Source organism: Hyperoodon ampullatus, assembly GCF_949752795.1.
Source record: "Hyperoodon ampullatus genome assembly, chromosome: 2".
NCBI lineage: Eukaryota > Metazoa > Chordata > Mammalia > Artiodactyla > Ziphiidae > Hyperoodon > Hyperoodon ampullatus.
In genome coordinates this window covers 122,886,909-122,907,660 of record NC_136915.1, presented here as the reverse complement: position 1 = coordinate 122,907,660, position 20,752 = coordinate 122,886,909, and the positions used below count along the sequence as shown (strand labels likewise).

The 20,752-nt window shown below is 45.8% G+C and overlaps 1 protein-coding gene across 1 annotated transcript in view; it reads left to right on the top strand.

Moving 5' to 3' along the window:
• Positions 1-20,752, top strand: part of RXRG (retinoid X receptor gamma) — a gene marked incomplete at both ends in the record, with an annotated part of 43,701 nt that overhangs the window by 3,634 nt on the left and 19,315 nt on the right. The window contains 2 exons of the mRNA XM_079727232.1: positions 11,579-11,826; positions 20,439-20,583. Of these exons, the coding sequence (XP_079583358.1) occupies positions 11,579-11,826; positions 20,439-20,583 (393 nt within the window). The remainder of the gene's footprint in view (positions 1-11,578; positions 11,827-20,438; positions 20,584-20,752) is intronic.

Genomic DNA, 20,752 nt, shown 5'->3' with positions numbered 1-20,752 from the left:
AGGACGTGCTGAGTTGCCTCTCACGGCTTCTGTGGACCACAGACTTGCTGCAGGAAGGTAAAGGAGCAACACCCGCCTTGAGGGGGTGAAGAGCCCTAAGCCAGCCACGGCACTGCCCAATGGTTGCAGACACAGTAGCCTGGCATTGAGGAATAAAGCGCAGGATAGGATAGCAGTCACTCAGGAGCAATGGTGGCCTCTGGACAATTAACTGCTGGCTTCTTCTGGGGGCCTACTGATTTGCAAGAGTCCTGCCCTACAGACTCTGACCATTTGTGTAGAATACTCCCCTTCTCACCTAAGAATAGCCATAGAGGAGGGGTTGAGTTGGAGGTGCGTGTGTATGTGTGCGTGTGTGCGTGTGTGTGTGTGTGTGTGGAGGGCAACGTGAGGATGTGGGAGGAGGGTGTGTGTGTGTGCGAGTGCCAGAACATATTTTTCCCCTCCAACAAATGTGTGGGTGGTTAATAGGGACCTACCATGGATGTAAGTGGTTAGGGTTTATGTAGGAAGGAATAACTGTTTACGAGATTTAAGAAGGAACATATTCAGTATAAACTATTTTCTGAAACATTTACAATCTTACCAAGGGATAGAGAGCTGAATAGCAACTGGGGGAAGAAATTATGCAAAGGGTAATCAAACTTCTCCACCTCTTCCTTCCCTTCATTATGTAGCTTCTGTATCTGCAGAGAATTTAGCCACCAGAGTTGGGTGGCTGGGAAGCCAGGGCTCCCAGAAGAAGCTGCTATTTTCTCCTCTTATTTGAAAGTAGAAAACACAGAGGCCCAGGGAATCTAAGAAGTGAATGTTCTAGAATGCCTGGGTTTGGGTGGCTTTCATGAGATTGACCCAGGTCTTGGTTCGGTGATTTTCTCAAAAGAGTGAAAATAATAGCTGACGTTTATTAGACATCTTCCATGTGCCAAGCCCTCTTCCAAGGGCGTTATATGCACCATCTCATTTAATATTCTCAAGGACCCTAGGAGGTAAGGTACCATTGTTATCCCTGTCCCCATTTTTACTGACAGAAATGTCTGAGCCACAAGGAAGTTGGGTAACCTGCCCAAGATCACCCAGCTGGTAAGGAGTGGACCCAGGATCCAAATTCAGGCAGATATCAGGAGTGGTGTGCTTAATCCTACACTGTGCATACCGCTTGCAGCTTGCTGGGGAAGGCAGAGGGGGTGGGAAGGGTGGAGAGGAGGTGGAGGGGGGTGGGTGTGTGGAGTCCCAGATCCACCCCAAATGGGTGAATTATGTATAAGAACAACAATTAACATATTCAGTTCTTACTCTGTGCTCTTCACAACTTATTTAGGGATCATAATGCTTTTCCTTGAATATGCATACTTGCAGCAAATGAATAAAATGACAGGGGTGGGGGGCAGGGGACTGAGCCCTCAAAGGTGCTAATAAGACAAAGGTCAAAAACATTTCCAGGAGAGCCTCACTTGATTTTAATACATGGAACTTGATTTTGTATTCTAGGGTGGAGGTTGGCAAACTTCTCCTCTACAGGGCCAGGTAGTAAACATTTTAGTCTTGGCTGGCTATAATCTCTTCCACAACTGCTCAGATCTTCTGTTGTGATGGGGAAGCAGCTGTGGTCAAACGCATAAGCTAATGCACAGGGATGTGCCCTGTTGAGTATGTTTGCCAACCCCTAGGGGATCATTCCAGAGACGTTTTATTACTGTTTCTGATTGGCCCCCAGTCAGCGTGATTAACAGCACTACCTCTAAATAACTCCCCTGCATCCCTTCCCTTCCCTGCAAGAGCTGAATCTTTAAAGCTAGAAAAAGGACTTACTTGCTACTCATCCGTTCTGACCCCTCAGTTACAGATGAGGACACTTGGGAAAGCAGGTGGGGCTCGCCCAGGGCCTGTGGCTGTTTATGGTCTTCAAACAGGGTTCCCCTGAGCTCCCTCGGGAGCCACCTGGGGCGGCAGAAAGAAGAGTAGAGGGAGGCTAAGCCACAGAGAGCCCTCCCCCAACACGTTGGTAAAATAACAGTATTACCAACTACACAGGGTCAGGGTTAACTTTCCACAGTATAGAGATTCAATAAAATAAAGCCTGGATAATTGTAAACACACGATAAAAGTTTGTTTCTCTTTCCTACTTCAGAAAAGTTGGAGACTACGGTAGTAAGTTCAGCTAAAATTTTGTATGGAGGTTTTTCTTAGAGGAGGTATGCCTGTTCTTAAAGTGTCAGACTGTGCAGTGGGAGAGAGGCTGATAAAATGAAGTAAAGAAGACATCGACTCTGTGCCAGCTACAGAAAATTGTATTTTAACGAGTTATTCCAGGGCAGACACTCATGAGATCGGGCAGAAACAGAGCAGTGACCTGGGACCTCCCATCCCTATAATCTTCAGGATACCTTTGCCCCAGGCCAGTGTCCTTAATGAGTCATGTCCCCCTGAGTTTCCTCAATTTCAATTTGCATAACCTGGGGCCCTTGGTTCCCTTTATCAGATACTGTAACTGAGAAAGGGGTGAGGGAGAGAGCAAGAGTTTCTAGGTTCAAGACCAAACTCAAATTCCTGATGGGATTTCAGAATTCAGCACCTGAACTTAAAAAATGGAAAAACTTGTGATCTTTGATTAAAAAAGCATCTACAAAAAGAGGAGCGGCAAAGAAAGTGCTTAATAAATACGTTGGGCTGTTTCTTCTCGGCTGGTTGCCTGGGTTTCATGTCTGTGACTCAGCATCTCTTTGGTCCCTCCTCCGGCTGGTCACTAGTGTCATGAGGAAGCAGGCTCTTGGAAGGCTTGGGGCTCACGTTACCTATGTTTTCTCAGCCCCAGTGACATGGGGAGCAGAGCAAAGGTTAGAGATCTTCAGGAGGGAAAGTATATCCAGACTGCTCCAGGAATGCCTGTCAATCACTCATTTAGCACACCTTGGCTCAGCGTCTGACTTGTACAAGAGTTGTGTGGGACACCGAGAACCATCCTCTGCCCTGAAGGAGTATATAAACCAGTTACAAGCTCTGACGTCTGCAGAACAGTTAGAGATGAATTATTCCTGGAAACGTTTCTTGGGGCTGAAGTTAAGTGAATAGATTCAAGGAATTGAGGTACCTGGAACCTGAGAACGAATAATATCATGTCCATTACCCAATGGTAACATTGCACTAGGGATATGGTTTGTTGTATTTTAAGACATCTGCAGTCTTTAGAAGACAGTCCATATTGAGAGGCTAGGGAGAGCATATATGTACAAGAAGCCTATATAGACAGAGAAAGGGATTGAGGTCATGGATTCAAGAGCTGGGTGTGGGCAGAATTGGTGTTCAGGGACTTCAGGAACAAGGGGTGAGAGGGGGCACCCTCAGCAAATGCTTGGAACACTTCCTGGCGCTTGTCTTGGTGGATGGGCTGGTACATGGTGTATCAGTGCATGGAACTTGTTTAAAGGGACAGACAGCCTGTCCTGGTTGGTGGAGACCCTGCTCCAGTACCCCCTGGTGCCTCGAATGTGTTAGGGATGGCACAATATCCATCTGTGCCAGAGAAGTTCAAATTTGGTCCTGGGTGGGAAAGCTGGTTTGCAGGCCAAATGCCATTAATTACAGGTAGGAAGGTTGACAGAAATAATGCTAGACTCAGATTCTAGGTCTCTAATGATTCACAATAAGCACTTGAAAATGTCATCGTATCATTCTGAACCTCAGTTTTCTAATCTGCCTAATGGGGATAATTTCTGCCCTTCCAACTCTTCTGAGTCAGTTTGAAGCTCGAATGGAAGAGACAGTGGCCTCCAAGGGACTGCTATATCCGTAGTGCCTAGCACGGAGCCTGGCACACAGTAGGCACTCAACAAATATTTCTGACTGACAGAACCAATAATTGATATGGAAATACACAGCAGATAACTATAAAGAGTTTTATGAATGTAAGGCGGTATGTAGTGGATGGAATAACTTGGACCTGGGAACAGAAGACCCAGTGTTTTTGTCCTGTGTGGCCTCGACCTAGTCATGCAACTTCTCTGGGATTAGTTTCTCTTCTATAAAATAAAGTGGTTCTTCAAGTCCTGAAAGTCTGGTTTCTACCCCAAAACAACATGGCCTTATTAATTTATGACAGAATCTATTTGGAATGGTGATTAAACTGATCATGGCAGGAGCTAGTTTGTATTTGCTCATTCATGAAAAAATAACAAAAAAGGTTTGTTAAGCAACTAAGATTGTAGAAATGTTGAGCCTCTTTAAGTTACATCGTTTTCGAGCAATTTAAAAAGCAAGCATAGTAGGAACCTCATTAGCATATTAACGGAGTGTTAATTACAAAAGAGTCTTTTAAAGCAGATTTTATAAAATTCCACTTAATAACCATTAGCTTGTGGTACTTGAAGCACACACTCTTCACGTGTGTTACTTAGAAGTAATAAAATCGTAATTTAAAAGTAATCTGCCAACTTGTCATGAATTTAGACTGATTTTTCTCTCAGTTGATCCAAATGAGTGAGGTTTCGCTATAATTATATATAATGCTGGTAATAATGAGGCTGATTATCAATCTTTGCCTGCTTTTCACTACCTCCATCATTACAGGTTTTAGGGGAGGGGGTGGAGGTGGAGGGAGAACGGAGGGATGGAGGGGGGAGTGGAGGATGCCAATCTCCCCCTCCCCCTTCGCCAGGCACTAGAAGAAGCAACCTCCAGCCCCTACCCTGAACAGCCAGCCAGCTCTCCTTTGGGGACTTCAGGAATCAGGCAGAGCTACCCTGTGTGAGCCCAGAAAGGCTGGCCAGTTGGCCAGGGCTGCACACAGCGGTGTCAACCTATCAGCTGCTGTGTTCTCTTATTCCTGCTGAGAGGCCAAGGGGGCTGAGCCTCGGGGCAGAAGGAGTGTCTCTTCTCCCACAGCTCACTAGCCACTTCCATCACGTTTCTTCATATGCCCCATCAAGAAAGCCAGAAAGGACACTGGTAGCAGAGAAAGCTTCCTGTTAAGAGATGCAGCCTCTACTTCTTCTCACTCCCTGAGAACTAATATCTTAGTGTCCACATCTATTAAAATGTGGACCTCAGTGCCTGTAAAATACCTTCCCATCCGGTCTCAAGGTGGCCATGCGGCTCTGATGTGTGTGTGAAAGGGTTTTGAAAATGCCACAGCAGTTTAAATATAAGAAATGCATATTAGACAGCCCCTGGCATCTGAGTACCCCTTCTGCGGAAGAAAGAGGGAGGAAAAGGCTGGGCTGAGCTGGGACCCCTGATGAAGGAAACCAGAGCTTGTGTTTGATGTGAGAGGCTGGAGGCAGATGGGAAGTATTCTAGTCAGAAAGTGCCAGGTCATATACACACTACTATATATGAAATAGATAACTAATAAGGACCTACTGTATAGCACAGGGAACTCTAGTCAATACTCTGTAATGATCTATATGGGAAAAGAATCTAAAAAAGAGGGGATACATGTATATGTAACAACTGATTCACTTTGCTATACACCTGAAACTAACACAACATTGTAAGTCAACTATACTCCAATAAAAATTTAAAAAAAAAGAAAAAAAAGAAAGTGCCAGGTCAAAGTCCTGAGAGACGTCATGAATCGGGTTAGGAAGGGCAGATTTGGGGACAGAAATTGGGCCCAGGGAGGCTTGATGGAAGAGTGGTCCTGAGTAACTGCTATAAGGCGATGCACAGCTAGTATAGTATATGGTGGGGCTGGGATTAAAATCCAGGTCTGCTGCTTTTCCCCTAGAATCAAATGCCACTTGTATAATTTACTAGCCATGTTCTCTTGGGCGAGTTATTTAATTTCTCTGTCCCCCAGTTTTTGCATTTGTACAATAGAGAGTTGGTAACCTCAAAGGGATTTGTACGGATGAAATGAGTCAATATCTGTAAAGTGTTTAGAACCATGTCTGGCTCATGACAATTGCTTAATAAATATTATCTGTTGTTGTTACTTAGTAGAGGAGATAAAATTTAAGTGTCAGTTAAGTGTCTTCATACGGCAGACCCTGGTCTACCTCTCTTGCTGCCTGTCTGTGTATTACAAGCCAAGCTGGGAAAGGGTGTGTGAACAAGTTTCCTTTCAACTAGGAAGAACAGGCCAGGTTTCTGAATATTCTATGATTCTTAGGCTTATGTACTACATTCCTCCATTGGAGAAAAGGAGGCAGATTGGGTGTGAGATTGTGCCCACCGTGACAGAGAGTAGAGTGGGGTTGGGCCCTGTGATGTTCCCTTGACTTCAAATGGAGAGTTCTGATTCTTAGAAATAGCAAGTTTTTGCCTCTGTCCCCTTCCCTGTGGGTGGGTATTAACCATTCTCAATGATTCATCATAAGTTTCCATTCCATCCTGAAGCTGGGACAGTGAATTCTCTACCCAGGTACAGCAGTAAAGGGGTGGAAACACCAAGCCGTTTGTTCCCTTGTCTAGCCAATTAGAAAGACTCATGCTTAACATTTTACGTTTATTGGCCGAGGATAAGGTTGCTAAGCAACTTCCTTGCCTTGGTAAGAATTCTGTAGTTCTAAGTACCTGGGCTTCTCTTTCTCAATAAGTACCCCCTCAACACACACATGCAATTTGTTGTCTAGAGATTGCAGAGATTTTGGATTTGGTAAACATCAGGGACATAGATTTCTTATGCAAATAATTTCTATTGATGAACTCTCTATATAGTTGTATACATTAATTAACCAAAAAAACTATTCCATTCATTGATTAGGCAACAAATATTTTTTGAGCATCTAGCATGTTCTAGGCACAGTGCTAAATACCACAATGATAATCGTGGTGAAATTTAAAATATATGACACCAGTAGGTCACCAGGTACTCAGAATGGAAGTTAGCATGGAGGATATCTTTGTGCTGGGATGGATTCTGGGGAGATCTGGAGGGTCCTAGGGGAAGGGTTGGGGTGGCTGGGATAATGGAGGGGCACTCTGGGCTCAGAGGAGTGACTAGTGTTATAAACAACTGGTATGTATGTACTAGTGTATAGTAGTGACAGTCCTTAACAGAGCACTTACTATTGGCATGGCTTGGGTTAAACCCTTTACTTACATAATCTTCTACAATGGTATTCAAGCCAGACTCAGGTCTCCCTCACCACTTTTACAGTGTGGTAAGTAATTGCAGCTGCTACCACTGGGCCAGTCATCTCAGATGCTCTTAGCACCCCTGAGATAGGTATGCATATCTCCATTTATGGCTGAGGAAAGTGGATGAGAGAGGTCCAGTTCCTGGCTCAAGTTTATGTGACTGGAAAGTGGTACAACCTCAATCCAACCTAGGACATTTGGGCTTCAGAGGCTTGTATTCCACATAGACTGCACCCCTAATGCCCATACAATGCACACAAAGGCTTCAGAAATCAATAAAGTGTATGCACCCTGCAGATTTCCAAAGAGCTTTGCCTCCTGGTGACACTATCAGCATTTCAAAGTGCAATCTGGAATCCAAAACAGGCTGAAGGGCTAACATGGTCCAGCTGATGATGACAGGGGCCCCTCGGCAAGTGGTCCAGACTCAGACCATTCCAGACCACCACCTGCACTTCTTTTAGATGCCAGTGAGCCATATGCTACCTACCTCAATGTTCATGGAACAGCATTGGAAGGGATCTTAGAAGCCATTGGGTGCTGGCTCCTTACTGGGGAGAATAAGGCCCGGGAATACGAAAGGCGTTTCTTCCATATGTCGCCAGGAGAGAAGAGAAGCTCCTGAGAATGTCCTCTCCCATCAGATAAGTTAATTTCTATAAAAATCATGGCTATGCTAAAAGAATGAACTCTGCAGAGTACGGGTTTTGTGTATTTCCCAGGTATCTGACAGTGGGCACGGTGTGAGGGGCTGACGGGGATCAAGAGGGTGTGTGGTCAGGGAGCGAGCAAGGCTGATGGACTGCAGAGGCTGGAGAATTGGGCTCCCAGCCTCTGCAGAGGAGCCAGGGAGAAGCATTAGAGAAAAACGTGACTTCGGATTTGGAACCCAGGTTTCTGGAAAACTTGTGCTGGCTGTAATTCCCACATGGCTATGAAAAAAAAAGGAGTGAGAGCGAAAGAGGCTGATAAAAATGTCATGGGCAGGTATGCTTTAGAGTCTATTTGGGAGAATGGATTAATTTTCCATTGAGAAACACTTTTGTCATTATAGGCATTGTTTTCCACCTTTTCTAAAAGCAAGGCTGTTTATTTCTAAGAAATGCTGGGTCATTGTGAGAGGCAAAGAACCAAAATGCATTTGTGTAAGATGTATTTGTCTTTTGGAATTTTACTTAAAAAAATACGGTTATAAAGTAGCCCATCTCTTCTGGGTCATTGACTCAACAGAAACAAACCACATTTTAAAGGCCATTGTAAATCAAACTTTAACTGTGTTTAATTCTATCTCAGCAATGTACCATTGTCATCACTGAGTAGTCAAGGCATATTCTGATTGTCTTAATTTATATTATTATTAAATATAATAAAAATGATGTACTTTTAAATTTCAAATCTCTCTCGCATACCATTTTATTCTGGAAACAATTTGTGAATTTCCCCAAGTCCATATTTTTATATTTTGCACAGTTCATGTTTCTTAAACATCATACCTTTGCATACTATTTTCATGATATTGAACATGTGTTCTTGTACTTAGAAGTGTTCTGAGGTCAATTTACTTTTCTTTTGAAAACTTAAATAACAATTTTCAGGAACATCATTTTATATAAAAAATGGAAGCAGAGTCACTTGCTGTAAATAGGAGACAGTGAAAATGAATATAAAGCTATTAATATTTTCAAAAAGTTTGCCTACATACCACTTAAAATACCACCTAAAATGTCCCTTACCACTGGTGTTGCAGTTTCCATACCTTGGGAACTCTCAGGTTGATGAATGTGTGAAGGAAAATCTTGTTCCTGTCTGTCCCATAGCTCTGAGCCTGGTGTCAGGCACTGGGCTTTACCTTGGGGATATAGAAATGAAAGGCATAGTCTCTGAGATCCAATTAAAACAGAATATGCAGGGCCCTTTGGTCCATTTTTGGAAAGCCGACGCTGGAAGGGAAAGTTGGTTTCCCTCAGATGGCTTGGCTGCGGGGAAGGACAGCTGTCATCCCAGCTGAGTTCACAGCTCCTTGCCCATCAAGTCGGGCTGGCTCCTAACTCACCTGTCACATGTTATCTTAGTAACAGGCTCAAGGTGTACATTGGCCTCTTTAAATGTCACAGACTTCCAGCGCCTCAGAAGAGTCTAAAATTGTTCTTTCTAATCAGTGACCACCTGGGAAGATTTTTGTTTTTTCTGTCTTGAGTTCTTGGAAGGTGCCCTCTTCTCTCTTCTTCAGAGGAACTTTCAGCATGAGATCATTTCATAATTGAGTTATCTTGTACTTTGTGGTGTGATGGCTCTCCGAATCATCTCTGCTATCCTTGACAGAGCACACAGGAGAGAGCATGGGCTTCAGATTGACAGTTTGAATCTAGGCCCTGCCGCTTACTTCCCAGCTAAAGCCGGTACAGTGCTAGTGGTGAGGATACATAAACAGACACTTTTTTCCCCTCTCAATTTAGTGAGAAATACAAGGAAATACACAAGCTGTTACTTACAAAACAGACAAGGGCATTAAACCAGAGTAGGAATACCAGGGAAGACTTCCTGGAGGAGGTGATACTTGAGTTAGACCTTGAAAGATGAATCGGAACTTGCTAGACAAAGGAGGTGGGGGTAAGTCATCCCGGAACTGGGAGCAGCATGGGGGTGAGACTGAGCCTAAGTGGTCTCATCTGTAAAAGGCTGAGATGATCCTCAGAGGCCTATTATCAGTATAAAATGAGTTAATGTATGGAAATTGCCTATTCAGGACACGTAAGAAGTGTCTCACTTGTTCATTTAAACCCCTTTACCACTTCTCTGTGGACCCAGAGCATTTGGTTCACCTCAGTTGTGGTACTTAAAAGATCATGATTGGGATTCATCTGTTTATGAGACAAGACACCTGATAGACTGAAACTCCTAGATAGAATCACTAGAAGGGCACAGACTCCTCAGACATGGGCGTGACTGTTCTCTCCATAAGTAGACCTTAACTAAGTTAGTAGATGCTCCAAGGGTAACTCCAGGTTGACATTTTTCTAGTGGGACATTTATGTTTAAGAATAGCTGCACAGTTATACCTCTGATGCTCCACGCTCCCCTCCAGAATGTGAAGAGAGCACCTCCCTCCCTAAATTCTGTTCCTAATACTACGCTCAGTGCTACTGAGGTCTCCGAAAGGCTTAAGACATGAAGTGCATGTAGAAGGCACTCAAGAGATATTCCTTGAACCAACAGTGAACCACCTATGGTCAGGCACGTGACTTACTCCCCTCAGCATCCTATCTGCCTGGCGTGGTGTTGGGCTCCAGTAGGAAGTGGAGAGAATTGGATGGTTTCTCCAGCAAACCATGCTTACTGACCACCTCTCCCCTTAATCCTCTCATGTCTCATCCACGAGGACAGCATGGGTGCCATGGTGGAGCCTAACACATGGTTTCTTTGAATCTGTTCTTGCATGCCAGCCACACAGGGCAGTGGCACTGTGATTTAGGGTGGGCTTCTCTGTTATTTTCCCAGTCTCTCCTCTGCTGTTGCAGATGCTCAGGCTCACAGCTCCTCTCTTCTGGAGAGACTGTTCCATGCCAAGCTCCTGAGATGGCAGTGGGGCACCCTTCTTTTCTTTCATCTTGAGTTGCAGCTAAACTTGGGCTCAATTTATCTGGGGAAAATGGTACCAGGTGCCATCTGCCCAGAGCCCATTTCACAGACACTTGTGGCCGCAGCTCCCTATCCCCGGAGGCAGAAACACTCTGGGCAGGCCTGGCTGCGCTTGCCTTCCTGGGCCTCTGTGGCCATTGAGCCATGCCCAACCATCCTGAGTCTTCTTCCCTGAGTGCTGATTAACCTTCCAAGAGATTGGCAGGACAAGAACGTTATGGGCATAAAACTTCAAACGCTACTGGCAGTCAAGGGCATGATAACAGCCTCTGCCTTCCCCATGGTCATTATGGAATGTGTTCCCGACAGCAGGACCTGTGTTCCCTTTGATTCTGAATCTCTAGCACCTGATGTAGTTCCTGCACCTTAATAGATGTTCGTTACATATGAATGAATGAATTTCTCCTCACTTTATAGTTTCATCCCTGCCCCAGTTCTCAGAGAAATATGAATTTGAGGCAGGGAATTCTGGAGCAGCCTGGACACCTGCTCACTCCATCCCCCAAATGGGGGCTTGGTATTGACTCACCTTCCCTGTCTGGCTGGCTCAGGTCACAGTCACCCAGGCCTGGGGACATGTGGGCTATGCCCCTGTGGCCCTGGCTGTTGATCTGACACAATTCAAGGTGAATGTCATGTGGTGCACCAGAGAACTGGCACATCAATGAGTATTTCGGCAGGCCCTTTCCCCTCTCTGGTCTTTGCTTGCCTTTATTCTACCAGCTGTGGGAGTTCACAGGTGTGCAGATGTGGATGGAAGGAGGGGAAGGATATAGGAAACAAAAGGAGGGGGCTCTGTCCTAGTGTGCCATCCCTGTGTTCCCCTAGCCTCTCATCACCTTTGATCTTCTCCTTACAGGTTCCCCTGGCCACTCTGGCTCCACGTCCATGAGCCCGTCGGCAGCCTTGTCCACAGGGAAGCCCATGGACAGCCACCCCAGCTACACTGACACCCCAGTGAGTGCCCCACGGACTCTGAGTGCAGTGGGGACCCCCCTCAATGCCCTGGGCTCTCCATATCGAGTCATCACTTCTGCCATGGGCCCACCCTCAGGAGCTCTTGCAGCCCCTCCAGGAATCAATTTGGTTGCCCCACCCAGCTCTCAGGTAGGTGTCTGTCTGTCCTCTCCAGCATCTTTCCAGACATCCTAAATAGTTTCATCCTGGCACAGAGGCAGCACTCAGCAGGTGCTTAATGCATGCTTGCAAAGGGATTGGGTTGTCTCTGCAGACTTCTCTCCTGCAGGGCCTTCATTGAGTGTGCCCTCAGGCAGAGCAGCCCCAGAGAACTGATGATGCCTCATGGTCCAGGAAACCGTGGCTGAAAGGGAGCCACCCCTGTGGTTTCAACGGTTCAGCCCTGGCTGTGATTTCAGTCTCTCAGGCCTGTTTGTCTTCCAAGGGGTGGACCCCCTTGATTCTTCTCAATACTGGGTATTTTTCGAGTCAGTGAAGTGCCCAGTGCTCTATGAAATGCTATAGGGCAGCAGTCCCCAACCTTTTTGGCACTAGGGACAGGTTTCGTGGAAGACAATTTTTACACGGATGGGGGGGTGGGAGGGCTGGGGATCGGGGGGATGGTTCAGCTGTAATGCGAGCAGTGGGGAGCGGCAGATGAAGCTTCACTCACTCGCCCGCCGCTCACTTCCTGCTGTGCGACCAGGTTCCTAACAGGCAGTGGACCTATAACAGTCTGGGACCCCACCGGTTGAGGACCCCTGCTATAGGGGATACCGAAACGATCAGGATGTGGTCTTTGCTCTCCAGGAGCTTAGAGTTGAGAGGGGAAATAGGCAGGTGTGGCACACGGATAAATCTAGAGCAAGGCAGACTGTGTTACCTACATGCTATCTCTGAGATAGAGGTAAAGATTATGGAGACTCGGGGAAAAAAAAACAACCCTCACTTTAATTCCTAGTGCCTTTTGCTACAACAGAGGCGAGGATGTATATCCATGATAGATACTACATTGTTGCTCTGAGGAAGCTACAGGGTGGCCAGATGCTGTGTACTTCCTTCTAGCAATGTCACACTGAGATTATCAACCTTCCCTTCTTGTACTGGTCAGCTATTGCTGTAATGATGCTGCATGAAAAACAATTCCCATATTGCCATGGTTTACAAAACACACATTTTTTTCTCACTCACAAGTTTATGTGTTGGCTAGGAAGGTTCTGTTTCAGATGGTGGGAGAGCTGGGCTAGGCTGCAGCCTGGGTGCAGGTCAGCTCCTCATGTCCCAGACTAAAGAAGCGTCAGCTTCTTGGGGCATGCTTTTCTCAAGGTATCTCCCAGGAATGCGAAAGTCTAAACCAAATCAGGAAAATACGGTGAAGTCTCTGCTCACATCATGTCCGTTAATATCCCATTGGCCTAAGAAAATTGTGTGACCCACCCCAACACTGGTGGGATAGGAGAATAGTTTGTGCCTGGTTCATTGGGAGGAACTACAAAGACACAATGCAAAGGATATGAAGAATTAGGAACAATGATCCCATCTACCAGACTCTCCTCTCTTACTGTTCTGGTATCTCACTATTGGGCCAGGGTCCCTCAAGACATCTAGCAGCAGAATTAGTAGGTCCTGTAGCCTCCTTTGAATTTATAGTTTTAAGAAGAGGCAGGACTCCCATTGTGTTAGCATTTCTTACTGCTACAAAGAGAACTTCAGAGACTATCCCTAGAGTCCCTTCCAAGACATTTCATGTGCTCAGAGTCTGAAAGCAAAGCCATGTGGAGTCATAGAATTTTACAGCCGGTAAGGACTTCAGTAATTTTTTCATCTGTGGATTAGAGAATCTGGAGAAGACCTTAGCCATCATCTAGTGTAGGGGTTGCAGGAGCCAGGGGCCATGCAGTTAACACAGGTAGGTGAATGAGCCTGGTGCGGTCTGTACAAAGCTGCCCTCGTCCCCTGAAGCCGTTCAAATTCAAAGACTTTAAGTACTCCACGGGCCAAGCAGAGTACTTCTGTGGGTCCCATTTGGCCAGCCCTTTGAAACCCAATTTATAATCTAATGGCTCTCACCTGTAGGATATTTTTCAGCATACACATTTCTCCCTTATCCCATATTTTGGCCCTTGTGTGGGTTGTAAAAATCCCGCAGAGGATTCTAAATGCCCCACCCCTGCCCAGCTGAGAACCACTAGTTCTGTCTAAGTCCTTCAGCCCACATAGGCTCAGTGGGCTCAGGTGATGTGTCCAACCTCACACAACCAGTCACAGCAGAGCCAGGGTTAGACCCCAAGTCTCCACATCCCCACTCAATCTTTATGATGCTGCGTTTACCCACTGCTGTGGTGTATTCTGACTTAACCAGTGACCCCAGGATCTTCCTGTTGGCTGCCAAGGATTAAAAGATGAATAATCAGTGCTCCCAAGGAGTCTTGTGGGGGATGTGCCACATCATGCAGATAAGTTGCAACGTTGTACGTGCTGTCGAAGGTGTAGTGGCAGAACCGAAGGGAGCATAGAAAAGGGTCCTGCGAACTTCCGGTGGTGTGTTCCAGATGTCAACCACTCGGATGAGTGGGGAGCAGACAGTGGTGGGGAGGGACATGGGTTTATGCCACCCTCACCCACTGTCATCGGCAGAGCTGGTGATACCATACCCTTTAGAATGTGGGACTTGAAGAGATTGGTTTATTCATTTTCATTCATGTGAACAGATGCCAGGAAGGCAGGTCAAAATCAATAGGTTAGAGACAGAAAGAGAGGTGGAAGTTCTGGGACAAAAGTGAAATTTTGCAAAGGACATTCACATTCATTCAAATAACTATTTAGCAGGATCTACTCTGTATCAGGCACTATTTGATACTGTCCTAGGTTCTGGGGACAAGCCTGTACTTTTATGGCAATTACACTGTAGCAGGCAAGACAGACAAAAATGAAATGAATAAACCAGGTAGTTTCAAATGGCAATCATTGTATCAGGAAGAAATAAGACAGGGTGAGGTAATGACCAGTGACAGGGCTTGTGGGTGGGGAAGGGACAGGGCACCGGCCCTCCAAGCCTGCTTTTAACCACCACACTCCAGTCTAATTGAGCCAAACCTGGCCAATAAATTCAGCTTCACAGCCATGTGAGTGGCAGGGCCGCTATTCCTGGACCATATGTCTGTACAGAGGGATTGGGGTTGAAAGGTCAGCTGAAAGCTTTGGTCCTGGCCAACTGGGCTGTGTGCAGAGGCCAAGGCCAAGTTTGGCTTTGGGAGCTATATTAAGCTTGCCAGCACTGGTGAAGCTGAGCAGCGTTTGGGGCTTGGGTTCTGGAGGCACACGGCAGTGACACTTTGCCCAATTAACTAGATAACACATGATATCTAGTGCTCTTAGTGTTAGCCACAGTGAGCTGGACTCTGAACACTCTGGATAGACGATTCCTATGCATCCTGCCTTTCTTGTCCAGGATTGAGGCTGAGTGGGACTTGTCCGGGAAACATGCGCCTTGTGTGACCTGGGTCTAGGGTAAGTGTAATTTGAGGGTGAAGGGAAGTGCTCAGTGTGGGAGCAGCAGGGGGTGTGTGCTGTTCTGTGCTCTGTCTTCCCAGTGTTTGAGCTTCTTTTTTTTTTACTCTTGTTGGATTTTCAGTCTTGAGGAGTAAAGAGAAATGAACTGATACTCTGGAGGCAGGGACTGGTTAAACTTTTGCAAACCACTTTAACTTATATTTATCTCAGTTCCCTTTCCTCTATTGTGGGGTAACACATTTTGCCCTGATTATCCTACAGGGATTTTTTATGAATATCAAAGGAGATGTGGATTTGAAAAATCACTGCTTAAGCACTTATGATACTCTATGGCGATAAGGTAGTATTATTAATATTATTATTATTATACCTAGGTGCTATATCATACACCTAGGTGATGTATATTATGCAACTATGTGATCATTGGTTCAGGTGTGTGTACTTTGTTGTTGAAAGGTTCTAGAGAAGTTCATTTCAACAATCATTCATTGCACTAAGCACTGGAGATTTAAAAAATGTTTAAGGCTCAGTCCCTTCCCTGGGGAGTATCTAAGTGGAGTGAACAATTTTCCAAAACACCAAATATATAATTGAGAAGATATTTATGCAGCTTTCAGACAGAATGATCTAGATCACGTTTTTCTGAGTGTGTGTGTGTGTGTGTGTGTGTGTGTGTGTGTTTAATGCTGCATTTTTGTAAGTATGATATCTGTTGGCTCGACCCCGAAGGCCCTACCTTTGGAAGGCTCCTGCCTCTTTCTCCTCTCCTGACCCAGCTGCCTGACCTGGGTTCTGTCCCTGATAATTCCTGCCCAGGTAGTGCTTGATAACCAAATTATTAACCTTTCAGATGCTTGCATTTTTACAGAGAATACTTTGATAATAAAAATTGCAAATGTTAGAGCTAGAACAGACCTTAAAGATCATCTTGTTTAATGATTTTTTAAAAAGCCATAAAGTCGAGCTTCCCTGGTGGCGCAGTGGTTGAGAGTCCGCCTGCCGATGCAGGGGACACGGGTTCGTGTCCCGGTCTGGGAAGATCCCACATGCCATGGAGCGGCTGGGCCCATGAGCCGTGGCGGCTGAGCCTGCCCATCCGGAGCCTGTGCTCCGCAATGGGAGAGGCCACAGCAGTGAGAGGCCTGCGTACCGCAAAAAAAAAAAAAAAAAAAAAAAAGCCATAAAGTCTTTCCTTCAAGTGAAAGTATGTTTGGAAGCCATTACATGTCAAATAAAAACAGGTCTGGTGAACTAGAGGTGGGAGATGTGAAGCCTTCTTACTCAACCTTGCCACCCCCTGCCATACACACTCTCTGAGCTCAAAAACCACTGCTCTAGTCTGTGGATGAGGAAACAGCTTCTCTAAATGAAGTCATCCAGTCAAGATCACACAGCAAGGAAGTGGCAGGTCCAGGCTTTGTACCTTTTTTGACAAAGACCCTCACTCGGTTAAAGAAATGCCACTCTAAGGAGACCACTCATTGGAAGAGGCGCGCCTGCCTGCAGCCTGCCTGGCTGGCCACGTATCTGCCTTGAGTGGAATAATTTGGGCTGAAAGCCACTCAGAAATGTGGCTCCCAATGTTCTGTGATGGCTCCAGGGCATCTAGGATGCATTCAGGCCTTGGCTGAGAGGACTGAAAATGGAAGACAGGCCAGCCAAGTGTGTTTCTCTCAGGAGCAGCCGGACACCTGGTAAATCCAGGCTCTAAAATGCTCACTTCAGCAGAGCTGCTTCTAATGGAACAAGACAGCTGGGGCCATGGCACTGGGGACCATGCAGCTAATGGGTTTGAGGTCTGGTGGCCACCTTCGATCTCATCTACCATTGCTCTGATCCCACACAAACCCCAAGCCAGCAAAGAGGCTGATGGAGACGAGGGCATCAACCCACCTGTCCCAACCACTGCCTCCTAATGCCAGCCCAACTCAGGAAGAGGAGGGGTGTTGGAGAGAGGCTTCCAGGAGAGAGTGGCCAGAAACAAGTTGGTTTCTCTGGGTGCTCATTGCCAATGAGGTGGAGCAGGAAGCAGTCAGGGCAGGGGCGGTCTGGGGAGCTCCTGCCACACAAGACAGACAATGTGTAGAAGGAGGAATGACAACCTGAGATCCAGGAGCCTGGGGTTCCAGCTCCCACCTGTTAGATCTGGGAAGGCACTTAACATGGTACTTGGGCAGGTGTAATAGTCTTGGTGTCTCTCTCCTTCAGTCTTTCCCCATGCTGCGGCCTCATACTTTGAGGACCTTTTTTCTCTGCTGGAAACGTCATGGCTCCTTATTGCCTCTCAGATTAAACCCACTCTCTTTAGCCAGGAAATCAAGTTTCGGGCTCTGTCACAGCCCACCTTCCAGCCTTGTCTCTCCCATCCATCCACTGGACACAAATACCTGGGCTTCCCTTCAGGCCTTTGTTGTCAAAACCTTTTGTCCATCACTGGCCCATCCAAATCTTACCCGTTTTTTAACTTTTTTAACATCTTTATTGGAGTATAATTGCTTTACAAGGGTGTGTTAGTTTCTGCTGTATAACAAAGTGAATCAGTTATACATATCCCCATATCCCCTCCCTCTTGCCTCTCCCTCCCTCCCTCCCCATCCCACCCTGCTAGGTGGTCACAAAGCACCGAGCTGATCTCCCTGTGCTCCCCGTTTTTTGAAGCTGTCAAGTCCCAGATCAAATGCTCCTTCCTTCAGGACATCTTCCCTAGTCTCACTTGCTTTCTTAAATTATCCCAACCGGCTTTTAATCTCACAGATGGTCAGTTTCTTGGGTTAGTGCCTGTGTCTTCTTCCTTTTTGTATCCCAGGATTTCTGAATGAACTTAAGAATAAACCACTTTACAGCTCAATTTCCTCATCTGAAAAATAGGAAAACCTCCTAAGGTTGTCGTAAGGATTAAAATAGTTAATTAGCGCTGAGCAAACTTTCCTTGGACGGTAGCACTAACAGTAGCAAGAACAATCATTACTGTTCTGTGATTGTTGTGGGCTGGAGGTGGTGGATCTGGTCCTGTTGGAGATGGGAGTGAGAGAGGAAGGTGAGTGAGGGCCTCCTGAGACCGAGGTGATGGTGTCCTCCTCCTTATTCCCATGACGTTTCTTATCCATCTGAGGATTTGCAGACAAAGTCATGGTTAGCTAGAGGGCTCTTTTTTGGGGGGTCATCTCTTTCATGGGGTGGAACTAAGTGCTAATAACTATTTCCTTGAGGCACTCAGAATTCCTAGTCCATAGTGGCCCTCAGGCCACTTTTGGATGTGGGGCTCTGGAATTAATTTTTTCCAAAACTCCCAGTGTACATCTAGGGTTGAGTACCACTGTATTACACCAAAACAAAACAAAATACTGAATATAAGACCTAGATGTCTTGCTTTAGCCTTATATAAAAAGGAGGGAGCGGGGGAGGGGGGAGGAGAAAGAGGAAGAGGAGGGAGAATTCTCCCACCGTGGATGTGTTTTCATCCCTCATATGAATGAATTTTTTAAAATTCCTGGTGACTTTGATTTCAAAGCAAGGCCCTGAAAGCTGTCTCTTCTTTTTTTGCATCCCCTGCAGCATTTAACCCAGAGCCTTTGCCCACCTCCTATGCTCAATAAATATTTGCTTAGTGAATTGAAAAGCTAGTAAATTTAGAAGGAACCTAACTCAGGCTCTGTTGTATTTTAGGTTTTATTGATCATTCCTTCTGTCCCAAAGGCCTTGAATAGAGAAGAAAACCCTACCTTTGGTTCAGTTTGGGAATTACAGTCACTTCAGTTAGGCAAAAGTCACATAGACCATGCAGAAGTCAGTGGACCTTTCCTTAAACCTCCAGATATTCACCAGGTGCCTCTACCGGGCACTTAACTCACACTTACTCAGCACCACCTTTGTTTGAACTTACTTGGAAGTGTTCTTTGTTTTGGGGCACGTTCCGACTCCTCAGGGAGATTGTCATCATTTTATTTTATTTTATTTTATTTTTTTTGCGGTACGCGGGCCTCTCACTTTTGTGGCCTCTCCCGTTGTGGAGCACAAGCTCCGGACGCGCAGGCTCAGTGGCCACGGCTCACGGGGCCAGCCGCTCCGCGGCATGTGGGATTTTTCCCGGACCGAGGCACGAACCCGTGTCCCCTGCATCAGCAGGTGGACTCGCAACCACTGCACCACCAGGGCAGCCCATCATTTTTGAGGAATGAAACACAGACCTCCGTTTCATATCTCCCTTCACAGTGCCTAGAATGTTGACCTATACCCATGGGTACAGAAACATTGATGATTGGATGACTGGCTTGTATTTATTTAACTTTTCTTTGATGAATACAAAACACGTAGAGGCAGCTTCTCAGTCATCTCCCTAAGAGCACCGGGAGACAAGGAGGGGGTGGCGGTGAGGAGTTAATGTTAACTTGTGATAAGGGGTGAAGAAAGGGATACACACACGTTCGTTTATTCAGCCATTCAGTTCTACCAACTCCCTACCACATGCTGGGTTCACATCAGGCACCCAGAAGACAAGGCAGATGGTCTCTGGCTCTAAAGATTTTATATTTTCATGGGAAGATATTTGTTCCTTAGAGACAAGTTCAAAAACATGATCTGGGACTTTTAACCTAATTTTTGGTGCTATTGCAATGATTTGGGCATTTGGCTTACCATCCTCAGTAGACTTGTTGAGATGACCACTACACGTATCGTCTCTTCCATTTTACTGTGAACGTCTTAAGAGTGTGCATTTTATTTACCTTTGTATCCCAGAGCCTGGCACAGTGCCTGACATGGTGAGTGCTTGTGAATGACTGTTGATTCACTAAATGGATGGATTTGCATATTTTGCTTGGTTCTCTCCTAGTCTAAGTCTTTTGCCTGAGGGCCATAGCTCCCCTTGGAATACTGCTGAATAGGCAGGATGTAGTTAATAAAAAATTAAAAAATACACAGAGGACTTGTCCTAAGTGTGCTGTTCAGCGTGGATTTCTAGCTCAAATAAAACATGAGTAAAATGAGTAAAAGTTGAGAGCTCTGATGTAGATGTGTTGTGATTTTCGGTTTAGGTTTTGGCATTTGGAAATGACTTAGCTCCTCTATGCTACTCTTTTTCTCCCTTAAATTCACATCCCTCATAGGCAATTTTAGATACTCTGTACTTGGAAACTACTTCTCGAAATAGAACCCACTTTTTTTCCCTCAAGGATGGACTTATTGCTTTCTGCCTCAGGGATTGGGTTTACCCTGGCTCTGTGTTTTATTGTATTTTTTTTCTCTTGCAGCTAAATGTGGTCAACAGTGTCAGCCTTTCAGAGGACATCAAACCCTTACCAGGGCTTCCTGGCATTGGAAACATGAACTACCCATCCACTAGCCCTGGATCTCTGGTTAAACACATCTGTGCCATCTGTGGGGACAGATCCTCAGGTATGTACAGAAGCAGACACTCCTCCCAAGTGCCCCATGCAATGGGGATACCAGAGAAGACACCTCTTCCATTGCCCTCTTGACTCCTTTGTACCCAACGAGAGAAAAATGGTCTTTGAGGATGGTCCAGTTTGGGGCCCAGACTGAAAATTTCTGTCACCACAGCCTT